Source organism: Onychostoma macrolepis, chromosome 01 (assembly GCF_012432095.1).
Source record: "Onychostoma macrolepis isolate SWU-2019 chromosome 01, ASM1243209v1, whole genome shotgun sequence".
NCBI classification, from domain to species: domain Eukaryota; kingdom Metazoa; phylum Chordata; class Actinopteri; order Cypriniformes; family Cyprinidae; genus Onychostoma; species Onychostoma macrolepis.
The window spans coordinates 12,790,408-12,804,850 of record NC_081155.1 but is presented as its reverse complement, the minus strand read 5'-3'; the positions used below and the strand labels follow the sequence as shown (position 1 = coordinate 12,804,850).

The window sequence follows — 14,443 nt, the reverse complement described above, 5'->3', positions numbered from 1 at the left end:
TAAGAGAAATATTCATCATTTTGCTTAGCTAAAAAATACGTAATTATTTAATCATTTTAAAAAAAAGTTTAAGATATTGTACTAAATAATGTGATTTGTTTTCATTTTTTTTATTAATAATTAATGACCTCTTGGGTGGTATTACTATATCTGATACTAAATTAAATTGTCTAAGCTTTCATTTTTGGTACACAATATTGTTGCTATCCATTATACATTTGCATTTTTGTATTACAATATATGGTGACACGATATATTGTTATACCCCTGCATTGTTTTGAATGTTATATATTCTATATCCCGCGATCCAACAGAGGATAAGAGTTACGGAGAATGGATCAGTTTTTATAGAGAAAGACTGTCTTAAATGTTTAGCCATGTCACTCCTGATTTTTGAACTAATCAATCATGTTAACAGTTTTACAGCACTTGTTGTGAATTTCACTGTAGTAGGGTCGCTTTTTGAAAACATCTAAATGGTTAATTATAGAGATAGTAAGACAGAAACTCACCTGTTCCCCACTCATACTGGTCTGAAAAGGTCTCGGGAGACTAGCGTAAATTGACCGACAGCGCCATCTGCTGTTTTCGGAAAAGAAAGTTGCTCAATTGCACGTGTGAGAAAATCAGCCTGCACGCATTTGTGCAGCACTTGACGAAAGAGGCAGGAGGAATAATGAGGTTTGACTGACAGTTTGAGGAGCCAATGGCGTTACGGGGTTTAGTGGCGGAGGCGTCACTTACTGATCCAGGATCAGTGATCCGTAGCTGTTATATTTCTGATTTGAGCTCGAGTTTCAGAATGCTTTCTTTGGAAAATGTAACGTTAGCTTTTGTTGACGCTACCGCGCTACTTGATCAAAATAATGCTGTAAAATAATGCTGCCCCATCAAGTTTTCGAAATGCCCCCCCAGTCACGCAATCCTAGAACCGGGCCTGCGCTACTGCCCATCCCTGGGTAGCGGTGCTATATAGCCCCTCAGTCATCCCAAAGAACTGGTGAAGAACTGCTGAAGAACCACTGAAGCACCAAGATTTGGTGCTATACAGCACCAAAAGTGGTTCCCCTATGATCACGAGCCAAAGAACCACTTTTAGTGCTATATAGCACCATTTTTTTAGAGTGTACTTATAATTGTGATCAGCCTAAGTAGTTAAATTACACTGCTGGAATTGAAAAGTTTTTGTTGCAAAGTTTATTAATTTATTTAAACATTGGGTCATTATTTATTCACCCTCGTTGTTAAGAATCTGAGAACTTTCAACTAACTTTCAAAATATATTCTTCTGTGTTCCACAGAAAAAAGAAAGTCATACAGATTTGGAATGCCATGGGGTGAGTAAATGACAGATTTTGGGGTGAACTATATCTTTAAGTGTTTCAGTGCCAGTATTACTTGTGTTAATAACACATGGTTGAAGATGTAGTTTTAGACAGGTGTTCATCCACTAGGGTTATTCACTAGCAAATTCAAGCCTTCCCTCTGCTGGCCAAATACAAGCTTTTCTTTTAAAAAAAGCCATAAAATAGTAGGTCATCTGAGGACAGAGAGTAACCAGGACATATCTCTGCGATTTTTCTATCCCATGAACTTTAATTGTTTCGGATTCCCAGTTTTTCTCCTACTTGCTTGATAGTGTCCCAAATAACCAGACCTACTGCATAAAGTACCCAACCGTGCTCAAGTTATTTAAAAAAAAATAAATAAAAAAAAATAAAAAGCTAAATTAGTTTATGAGAAATTATACTTATGAACAGTAACCGATATTAAATGTACAGAAGTATCAAAAGTACATGTAAGTGCATGGCATAAATAATAACAGCTGATTACAACCATGTTATAAACAAATCCCTATGTGTGTTAGAAAAAAAGGTACAAAAGCTGTCACTTGGGCAGTACCCTTTCAAAAGGAACTAATATGTACCAATTAGGTAATAATATGTACATTTTAGGTACTAATATGTCCCTTTAAGGTACTTGTGTAAGGTACTTATGTACCCTTTAGGAGTAAATTGAACCTTTTAAAAAGGTACCGTCCCAGTGACAGCTTTTGTTCCTTTTTGTGGAATGTAGACTATTTGCAATGACACACTTTCCTCTTTTCTTCTAATCTAAAAAGATAGTTTCATTGTGAATGTTGTTTCATTGCTTAGCAATAATAGTTTTCTTTTCTACGTGTTCTTTCAGTCTTCCAAATCCACCTGCAATGTGCCAATTTCGCCAAAAGATGGCGCTTTTGCTCCATTTTAACCCCTTTTAATCTTTTTTTTTTAATCGAGCTGTGTGCGTTGGTGGGTAGAGCAAAACATGAAATTTGATCTAAAAAATTTGAGATGCAGATTAAATAAACAGGTATCCTGATCATCAAGTTTGATATTCTTCTTATCGTTTTTAATAGTGACAATACCTTTAATAGCAGTGCACTAATTTGAATTTGAGTTTCGCGAGGCAAACCAACAGTAGGCTATTGAATTGTTGAATCCATGCAGGAAGAAGGAAGAAAGCCAGATATGGAGAAATATGGTTTGAAAATCTGTATTGAGGGATTTCAGTAAAGTTCTGCGTTGGAATTACTGTAAGAAATATAAATTAAACATGAATTCAGACTGAGAAAGAGAAAAGCTCTAAATCTATTGGATGATGGCTGCCATAGATGAAAGCAAATAACTGCTAATGAACAATCTTTGCATTTGCTGTTAAGCAGAATCCATTGATTATTTAAATTCTTAATTCTCTCTACAAATCAAACTTGACCACACATGGATTTCTTTGCTATTTAGACTGGAAACCCTTTTTTCCCCCTGTGAAAATGCAATTCATAATACAATTAAAAGATAATAATAATAAAAAATAATAATAATAAATCATCTATTCAGAACACAAAGTAAATGTACTAAACGATGTGTAAACATCAATTGACTTCCAACGAGTACACAAGCATCACTGTACCGTTTCTAGAAATAAAGTGATGGGTGTTCACCTGTACCACCCACCACACCCAAGGATTCATTTCTCAGACTTGATTGTAATGCGAGGAATGACAACTACTTCACTTGACTTGATTATCAAAGATAGCACTTACAATACAATACAATGCAAATACTTATGCTATTATCATAGCCCACTTAGCCACTTACTGGCATTTCGCCTCTTCAACATTTCTAATTCTAATTATGAAATCATTTTTATATATCTATATACCTTGTTTTTTTTTTCTCTTTCCACTAAATAATTTATTGATTTTCCTATTATAGCCAAACACATTTCAGGAAGATTATTTTTTTAAGTGTCTCTTCGATAAAGCTGTAATTATATAGGCTAGGCCTAACTATAATTTTCCTGAAATTTGTAAGCTCTTTTTTTTTTTTTTACAGAAATGTTCAATAGCCCTAATGACTTTAATGAAATAAAACCATATAGACAATAGGTCGCAATTGAAAACAAATTACGTGATACAAGCACACCAGCAAACTGATCAGTCATCAAAAATTCACATTAAATGATTAAATTAAAGCGTCAGACGTTCCACCGATTTTTTTTTTTATTATTTTGAACTTTTGTGTAAACTTTTTTTCTAACCAAACAAAACACGTGTTATTATCCTTTTATGTCAAATATTGTTATGCAGATAATTCAAATATATTGTCAGTCTGAATAATTTTTATAGGCTATGTCTAAAATATTTACATTAATAGAAATGGCTACATCAATTGTTACAAACAAAAGACAGCAATTTAGAAAGGGATCGCTGTCTTCTAATTTGTAATGAGTCCCGCGATACTGAAACAACTAGCCTACAATGCAACGAAACAGCCTACCAGGTTTATTCTATGCGCGTCTCGACAATACCAGATCAGTTTTGGGCTAGTGACGCTTCATTAGAAAGGGAAACTTTCTCAAAATCGTCAAGGAAGCCAGTGAAACTAATTGTCAGTATGTGAAAAATGCATAAGTAAACCTAGTGGTTTTGTTGGTCCCTTTTGACATCTTACATGTGTAGTAATCGTTGACGTAGGATCTATAAAAAGATCACGTGCTCCACGATTAAACTCAATCTCTGTGTTTGATGTTGTTTTTTGTATAATCCCATTCTCTATTGTTTCCACTAACATATGCAGTAATATCGACAAATTAGGAAAATAAAACGTACTAATTTGAACAATGCCTGAAACTTTTTTTATTACGAGCACTTCCTGTGCTTTAGGCTATTTGCCTCTTTATGATAAATCGCTTGTTGTATTCCTCAATTGAAAGTCGCTTTGGATAAAATTGTCTGTTAAATGAAATAAATGTGAAAAACAAATTGTGTAAACAATTAGGATATGTGCCCTCAAATAAATCGCTCTACTCTACAATTTTGGATACATTTAAAATAATGTCTCATAAATTGTTGCACACGCCCGACACTTTAGACGGGCACAATACAAAAGAAAAACAAACAAACAAACAAACAAAAAACGTAAATATCGTCACGGTGTCTGCCACAAAGCATTCCATACACCTTATCAATGAAGTAACAACCGCAGGTCAGGACGTCACTAAATGGTATTTAAGAGGCAGCTCCATGAGGTGACTGAACAGAACTGGAAGAACTGAAGCACAGATAACCATTGGACATATCATATCTGCTCAAGGACTGGTAAGAGCATTTTATTTCACTAAATATATTTTCTTAATTATATTTATAGGCCTATTATACATTTTAATCGTTGGAAATATTGCAACTGGGGCATAATAACAATCAAAACATTAGGCTACTATTTTAATGACATAGGGCCTAAATAATGTAGTAATGTGATCAAATGTAACATTTTTCCCCCCTCATATTTGCAGTCTGTGTTCTGTTATTTTTGAATGCATTTTAAATTAAATGTAGCCTATGTAGTCAGAATATTTAGAATTAATAAGTGATCATTTATCTTGATATCTAAAGGACATTCATATTAACAAGGGGCATCCATTTGTTTATTGAACCATTTGTGTTTAATATTAAGGAGTCATGATAAAAGAATATTTTAGTTTGGATAATGATAAACAGTTTGAATTTGATTTCAATTTTGTGAAATCTAGTGATAATTAGAAGCGGGCTAATCATGATGTATAAATGTAGGCCTATAATGTTCATTTTTTTCAAATGGAGAAGATAACTATATGTTATGTGTGTGTATACCATATATATTGTTACCACTATATATATATATATATATATATATATATATATATAGCCTATATTGCTGTCAAAATTAGCATGCGATTAATTTTTGCAGTTTAACGGCGTTTAACCTCAGTCAGATGAGATGTTGTCTGGTCATATGTCAGCAAAAACTAACTTACCTCTCCTGTCTTCTGTGAAACTGTTCTTGTAACGTGCTCTTCAACTGCGCGCACAAATGCACTGTGTCATTTCATATTAAAGCGCAATTATATAAAAGGTTGTGAGAAAATACGATGCGTGTCAGATCCTTGCCACGTTAAGCAGCAGCAGGTCTTAAAGAAATAGCAGCCAAATAACCTAAAAAAAAAACAAGTTTCTGTGATGTCTGTTAATCAAAGAACAAAAGAAAAAAAGAGGAAATCAAGGATTCACTATATTTAACTCAGAATTTAGTGTTTGATAACTTTATTCAATTTCTGTATATTTCCTACTTACTGAAAGGGACAGGTAGCTAAATATGACATTTATTATAAAGGGTTTATGTGAAAATTGTTTCAAGTTAAATTAAAAGATGTTATTTTTTTAAAGTCTAATACATGTTAAAATTGATAGCTCTCATTTATACTGTAATGTTGAATGGCTAATAAATGGTTAAATATTGGGGGGGGAAATCTATTTTATAGAGACATCAGTATTGGTATCAGTGATACTCCTTCAGTCATAAGAGATGGCACTAAACAAATATTAAGAAATAATAATGTCTTTATGTACTTTGTACATTAATTTGAAGACTGAATGTAAAATTATTGCAGTATAAAAGTATACAGTATACAGATTAATTTCAAATTAATTAAATAAGAAAAAAATGTGTGATTAATTAGTTAAAATGTTTTAATCAATTGACAGTACTAATATATATATATATATATATATATATATATATATGTGTGTGTGTGTGTGTGTGTGTGTGTGTGTGTGTGTGTGTGTGTGTATTTAAACTTTCTGCATATTTCTTGTTTTGCAGACTCTTATTATCACCATTGGACTCTCTTTCCAGAATGGAAGGAAAAGGTTTTATTATAATGTGCATTTTTGCTGGTAGGTGAAATGTAAAACAAATCATACAAAACAACAACAATTCCCCAATTCAAAAATAAAATATACATGTTTAAAATATGTAACTGTAACATTACACAAACTTTTTGTTTTTTTTCTAGCAATAGTTCAATCCCAAAGTACAACAACTCAGTCCACAACAGATTCAACATCATCACCATCATCTGTTAGTACAACAGCTGTTACTGAATCATCCACCACTACTGCAGGAGTTACCACAACAGCACCACAAACCAGTCTTACGACAACTGAATATTCCACAACAGCAACAACAACAGCAGCGCCCTCAACAACCACTACAGCTGTTACTGAATCATCCACCACTACTGCAGGAGTTACCACAACAGCACCACAAACTAGTGTTACGACAACTGAATCCTCCACAACAGCTACAACTACAACGGTGCCCTCAACATCCACTACAGCTGTCACTGAATCATCCACCACTACTGCAGGAGTTACCACAACAGCACCACAAACTAGTGTTACGACAATGGAATCTTCCACAACAGCAACAACAACAGCAGCGCCCTCAAAAAGCACTACAGCTGTTACTGAATCATCCACCACTACTGCAGGAGTTACCACAACAGCACCACAAACTAGTGTTACGACAACGGAATCTTCCACAACAGCAACAACAACAGCAGCGCCCTCAACAACCACTACAGCTGTTACTGAATCATCCACCACTACTGCAGGAGTTACCACAACAGCACCACAAACTAGTGTTACGACAACGGAATCTTCCACAACAGCAACAACAACAGCAGCGCCCTCAACAACCACTACAGCTGTTACTGAATCATCCACCACTACTGCAGGAGTTACCACAACAGCACCACAAACTAGTGTTACGACAACGGAATCTTCCACAACAGCTACAACTACAACGGTGCCCTCAACATCCACTACAGCTGTCACTGAATCATCCACCACTACTGCAGGAGTTACCACAACAGCACCACAAACTAGTGTTACGACAACTGAATCCTCCACAACAGCTACAACTACAATGGTGCCCTCAACATCCACTACAGCTGTCACTGAATCATCCACCACTACTGCAGGAGTTACCACAACAGCACCACAAACTAGCGTTACAACAACTGAATCCTCCACAACAGCCACAACAACAGCAGCACCCTCAACAACCACTACAGCTGTTACTGAATCATCCACCACAACTGAAGTTACCACAATAGCACCACAAACTAGTGTTACAACAACTGAATTCTCCACAACAACAGCACCCTCAACAACCACTACAGCTGTTACTGAATCATCCACCACTACTGGAGTTACCACAACAGCACCACAAACAGGCGTTACAACAACTGAATCCTCCACAACAGCCACAACAACAGCAGCACCCTCAACAACCACTACAGCTGTTACTGAATCATCCACCACAACTGAAGTTACCACAATAGCACCACAAACTAGTGTTACGACAACTGAATCCTCCACAACAGCTACAACTACAATGGTGCCCTCAACATCCACTACAGCTGTCACTGAATCATCCACCACTACTGAAGTTACCACAACAGCACCACAAACTAGCGTTACAACAACTGAATCCTCCACAACAGCTACAACTACAATGGTGCCCTCAACATCCACTACAGCTGTCACTGAATCATCCACCACAACTGAAGTTACCACAATAGCACCACAAACTAGTGTTACAACAACTGAATTCTCCACAACAACAGCAGCACCCTCAACAACCACTACAGCTGTTACTGAATCATCCACCACAACTGAAGTTACCACAATAGCACCACAAACTAGTGTTACAACAACTGAATCCTCCACAACAACAGCAGCACCCTCAACAACCACTACAGCTGTTACTGAATCATCCACCACAACTGAAGTTACCACAACAGCACCACAAACTAGTGTTACAACAACTGAATTCTCCACAACAACAGCAGCACCCTCAACAACCACTACAGCTGTTACTGAATCATCCACCACAACTGAAGTTACCACAACAGCACCACAAACTAGTGTTACAACAACTGAATCCTCCACAACAACAGCAGCACCCTCAACAACCACTACAGCTGTTACTGAATCATCCACCACAACTGAAGTTACCACAACAGCACCACAAACTAGTGTTACAACAACTGAATCCTCCACAACAACAGCAGCACCTCAACATCCACTACAGCTGTCACTGAATCATCCACCACAACTGAAGTTACCACAACAGCACCACAAACTAGTGTTACAACAACTGAATTCTCCACAACAGCCACAACAACAGCAGCACCCTCAACATCCACTACAGCTGTCACTGAATCATCCACCACAACTGAAGTTACCACAATAGCACCACAAACTAGTGTTACAACAACTGAATTCTCCACAACAGCTACAACTACAACGGTGCCCTCAACATCCACTACAGCTGTCACTGAATCATCCACCACTACTGCAGGAGTTACCACAACAGCACCACAAACTAGTGTTACGACAACTGAATCCTCCACAACAGCTACAACTACAATGGTGCCCTCAACATCCACTACAGCTGTCACTGAATCATCCACCACTACTGCAGGAGTTACCACAACAGCACCACAAACTAGCGTTACAACAACTGAATCCTCCACAACAGCCACAACAACAGCAGCACCCTCAACAACCACTACAGCTGTTACTGAATCATCCACCACAACTGAAGTTACCACAATAGCACCACAAACTAGTGTTACAACAACTGAATTCTCCACAACAACAGCAGCACCCTCAACAACCACTACAGCTGTTACTGAATCATCCACCACTACTGGAGTTACCACAACAGCACCACAAACAGGCGTTACAACAACTGAATCCTCCACAACAGCCACAACAACAGCAGCACCCTCAACAACCACTACAGCTGTTACTGAATCATCCACCACAACTGAAGTTACCACAATAGCACCACAAACTAGTGTTACGACAACTGAATCCTCCACAACAGCTACAACTACAATGGTGCCCTCAACATCCACTACAGCTGTCACTGAATCATCCACCACTACTGCAGGAGTTACCACAACAGCACCACAAACTAGCGTTACAACAACTGAATCCTCCACAACAGCCACAACAACAGCAGCACCCTCAACAACCACTACAGCTGTTACTGAATCATCCACCACAACTGAAGTTACCACAACAGCACCACAAACTAGTGTTACAACAACTGAATCCTCCACAACAGCAGCACCCTCAACAACCACTACAGCTGTTACTGAATCATCCACCACAACTGAAGTTACCACAATAGCACCACAAACTAGTGTTACAACAACTGAATCCTCCACAACAGCCACAACAACAGCAGCACCCTCAACAACCACTACAGCTGTTACTGAATCATCCACCACAACTGAAGTTACCACAACAGCACCACAAACTAGTGTTACAACAACTGAATTCTCCACAACAACAGCAGCACCCTCAACAACCACTACAGCTGTTACTGAATCATCCACCACTACTGGAGTTACCACAACAGCACCACAAACTAGTGTTACAACAACTGAATCCTCCACAACAACAGCAGCACCCTCAACAACCACTACAGCTGTTACTGAATCATCCACCACTACTGGAGTTACCACAACAGCACCACAAACTAGTGTTACAACAACTGAATCCTCCACAACAACAGCAGCACCCTCAGCAACCACTACAGCTGTTACTGAATCATCCACCATTACTGAAGGAGTTACCACAACAGCACCACAAACTAGTGTTACAACAACTGAATCCTCCACAACAGCCACAACAACAGCAGCACCCTCAACAACCACTACAGCTGTTACTGAATCATCCACCACAACTGGAGTTACCACAACAGCACCACAAACTAGTGTTACGACAGCTGAATCCTCCACAACAGGCACAACAACAGCAGCACCCTCAACATCCACTACAGCTGTTACTGAATCATCCACCACAACTGGAGTTACCACAACAGCACCACAAACTAGTGTTACGACAGCTGAATCCTCCACAACAGGCACAACAACAGCAGCACCCTCAACATCCACTACAGCTGTTACTGAATCATCCACCACTACTGGATTTACCACAACAGCACCACAAACTAGTGTTACGACAACTGAATCCTCCACAACAACAGCAGCACCCTCAACAACCACTACAGCTGTTACTGAATCATCCACCACTACTGCAGGAGTTATCACAACAGCACCACAAACTAGTGTTACAACAACTGAATCCGCCACAACAACAACAGCACCCTCAACAACCACTACAGCTGTTACTGAATCATCCACCACAACTGGAGTTACCACAACAGCACCACAAACTAGTGTTACGACAGCTGAATCCTCCACAACAGGCACAACAACAGCAGCACCCTCAACATCCACTACAGCTGTTACTGTATCATCCACCACTACTGGATTTACCACAACAGCACCACAAACTAGTGTTACGACAACTGAATCCTCCACAACAACAGCAGCACCCTCAACAACCACTACAGCTGTTACTGAATCATCCACCACTACTGCAGGAGTTATCACAACAGCACCACAAACTAGTGTTACAACAACTGAATCCGCCACAACAACAACAGCACCCTCAACAACCAATACAGCTGCTACTGAATCATCCACCACTACTGCAGGAGGTACCACAACAGCACCACAAACAGTACCTGAGGTGCTAACAAAGCTGGAGTTTCGCTCTCTTGAAACATTTATAGATGCACTCAGTGATAGAAACAGTGATGAGTTCAAGAATAGGTCTAAGCTTGTCAAGGATGAGGTGAGTTAAAATCCGTTTATTAGTAGAACACGCTGATGATACTTTTCTTGACTTTTAACATTTAATTAATAAAAGAGACAATTATGTAACAAAAACGTAACCTAGATTACCCTGTTTTAAGTGATGTCTGTAATATATATATTTATTTTTGTTCCAGCTTGAGCCCATCTACAGAATCAAGTATGCTAACTTCCTCAGATTGATTGTCCTAGGATTCAGGTAAATGCAGCATATTGCAATTTGCTCATTTTATGCATGCTGTGTGTGTGTGTGTGTGTGAGTGTGTGTGTGTGAAAGAGAGAGAAAAAACTTGCAATAAACTGAATTTCTAAAGGTAACATTAATTTCAACATTTATATATTCTAGACGAGGGTCAATCATCACATCAACAGAACTAGCTTTCAGCTTCAATCAAGCTATTCCATCTGTTGAGGAGATTTCGATAACTCTCTTGACAGCAGTGGAAACAGGAGATGTCAAGCCATTGAACATAATTCCTCAATCAATTTCAGTCAATGATTCAGGTAAACTCTATTACTCAGAACATTTAGGGTCTTCTATACCTGTAATCTATCTATAACTGTAGGTCTATAAGGATATCCAGCTAATTTGCTTATGTTTTTTATTTTTTTATTACAGCTTCAGCAACCACTGTCACTCCTGTAGGAACTACAGCTTCAGGCGGATTAAAGATGGAATACAGTCTGCTCCAAGCAACATGCCTTATTATTATGTCTAAAATATTAATACTTTTCCTATAGATGCCATAAACATATATCAACCATACATGAGAGTGCAATAAGACATGACATAAGCCGTAACAAATTAATTAATCAACAAATGTATTTATTATTATTACATGGCATATAGGTTCAATATATTTCCCATTTTAGCACACTCACAAATAATGTTATAGAGCAATATAAAGATATGTTAGATGATGCTTTGTTGCTAAAGAATATAATTGCAGATATAAGTTTAACAGCAGGCTGTTATGGTAGGGAAAAGTGGATATTTTTCCTCATATGTTTCCTAATGTACGTTTTCAAATGTAAACAATGTCAATGTTGTTTAACTGTATACTTTTTTCCCTAACAAGTTCTAACTTGTCAAAGTGTCATATTTTATTTTAATTAAATAAAAATATTTATTATGTCTATATAGTCCAAAATATTTTGTTTTCATAAAAATACAATTAAATACTAAACATGCTAAACATGGCTTTTTACGGTACAGTGTTCACTGCTAAAATGCAACTAGACTAAGTTTTGCATTAACCTTTACATTAACCTTTACATTAACATTAACATTTTAGTTGGTCTGTTATCATCATTTCTATGTTGGATGTTCTGTTTGTGCTTGTAATAGTTAGCTTTGAGATTTTTCCTGTTGATTGAACCCTGTTCTTGCAGCTTGCTGTTCTAAATTATGATGATTGGTGATCTTTTATATGTTAATGACATTAATTACGGGTCTTTACAAGGCAGAGAGCTGAAACCATTCAGATGCATGCAAGTTCAAGACCATTTGTGATACATAGATTTCACATCTGAAAGAGACGCGCACATGTGTTTTCTGTTCGTACGTTCATTCTATGTTCATTCTAACATTTGGTCCCACTTTATATTAGGTGGCCTTAACTACTGTGTACTTACATTTAAATTAATAATTTGGTACAAATCACTTATTGTGTACATACATGTTTTTACATTGTACTTATATTTTAAAAAATACCTTTATGTAAGTACATTTATAATTACACTGCTGACCCATCCCTTACACCTTAAGCCACCCAGGCCCCAGATCTTTCACGTGTAGAGAACATTTGGCACCTCATTAAGCAGAAAATACGTCAAAGACGACCACAAACTCTTCAGCAGTTGGAAACCTATATCAGGCAAGAATGGGACAAAATTCCAACACCAAAACTCCAGAAACTCATAACCTCGATGCCCAGATGTATTCAAACTGTTTTGAAAAGAAGAGTTTACCATGGTAAACATGCCCCTGTCCCAACTATTTTGAGACCTGTAGCAGGTATGAAATTTGAAATGAGCTCATTTTGTCCATAAAATTGAAAAATTACTCAGTTTAAACGTTTGTTATGTTATCTATGTTCTATTTTGAATAAAATATTGGCTCATGTGATTTGAAATTCTTTTAGTTTTTATTTTATTCAAATTTAAAAAACGTCCCAACATTTCCAGAATTCGGGTTGTAGCAGCAGTCAGAATACTCCTGATCTCGCAGGGGAACCAATCCCTGGAGTCACACACATACCTGTTTTTGGACTTATAAAATCTGGTTCATTATGACAATGCCAGCCTATGTGTGTTTTTTCCGAGCAGGCTTGAATAAAAGGACCAGGGCGCACCTGCCCGGAGATGAGCCTCCAGAAAAAAGATTTTTTTTACCGGTCTTGAAACTCTTTTTGCAAAAACAGGCAGTCATTACTACTACAATGACTAAACATATTTACAATGTTTTTAATTTGTCCTTTACTTTACTTACAAGAAAAAAAAAGAAAAAAAAAGATTTATAGATTTATCTTTTCTTTTTTTTTTTGTCCCTCAAAAACATTGAGATTCTTGTTCGGCAAACGGAGCAGGCCATCGTGTTATGCCTGTTTCACACATACTCAGTTTGCATTGCGAATGTGGTACGTATTTTTTCCACACCCATGTTAATGGATTAGAGCAGGGCTATTCAATTAGCTTCATTTGTGGGTCATATCGAACTGAAAATTTGAAGGGGGCCAAGGGGGTAGGGGCCGTCCCGATCTCTTTCTGGGGGGACCTATAAAATTTTAAATTAAATTGAAATCTAAAATCTATATAAGGTTAACATTAGAGCTTTCTGTCAATCGATTAAAAAAGTAAATAAATCATACATTTTTTTGTAATTAATCATGATTAATCGCATGTTTATATTGTTATGTGTTTCACATTGAACCTCCAAATTAATGTAGAAACAACATAAAGATAGTTTATTTTAAATATGTTTTTAATGGCATCTTTTTACTAAGTAGCCTATTATTAATAAAGTATTGATACCAATACTGCTACTGGTGTCTCTATTAAATGCATTTTCCCTCAATTTTCCCTATTAATTATAGCCATTCAACATTACAGTATAATTGAAAGCCGTTATTTTTAACATTTAATAGGCTCTGAAATTTTAAGTGATTTTAAAACAATCTTCACATAAGCTATAAATTGCATATGCATAAGGTATACAGATTCATCTTTATTAATCAGCGACTAGAGAAGTCCAGTGATTTCTGTTTTTCTTTTTTTCCTTGATTTACATCAGTGACAGACTTTAGCGGGTTTTACTTTAAAAGCAGCGCTGTCTCTTTAA

General features: G+C 37.0%; 1 protein-coding gene across 1 annotated transcript; it reads left to right on the top strand.

Annotated features, from left to right (window-relative positions):
• The first annotated feature begins 8,797 nt into the window (after positions 1-8,797).
• Positions 8,798-12,242, top strand: LOC131543631 (mucin-2-like). Its single transcript, XM_058781173.1, has 4 exons — positions 8,798-11,083; positions 11,241-11,302; positions 11,450-11,607; positions 11,723-12,242. Exons 1-4 carry the CDS (start codon positions 8,798-8,800, stop codon positions 11,842-11,844), a joined length of 2,628 nt encoding a protein of 875 aa, XP_058637156.1. The 3' UTR covers positions 11,845-12,242.
• Positions 12,243-14,443: the final 2,201 nt, after the last annotated feature.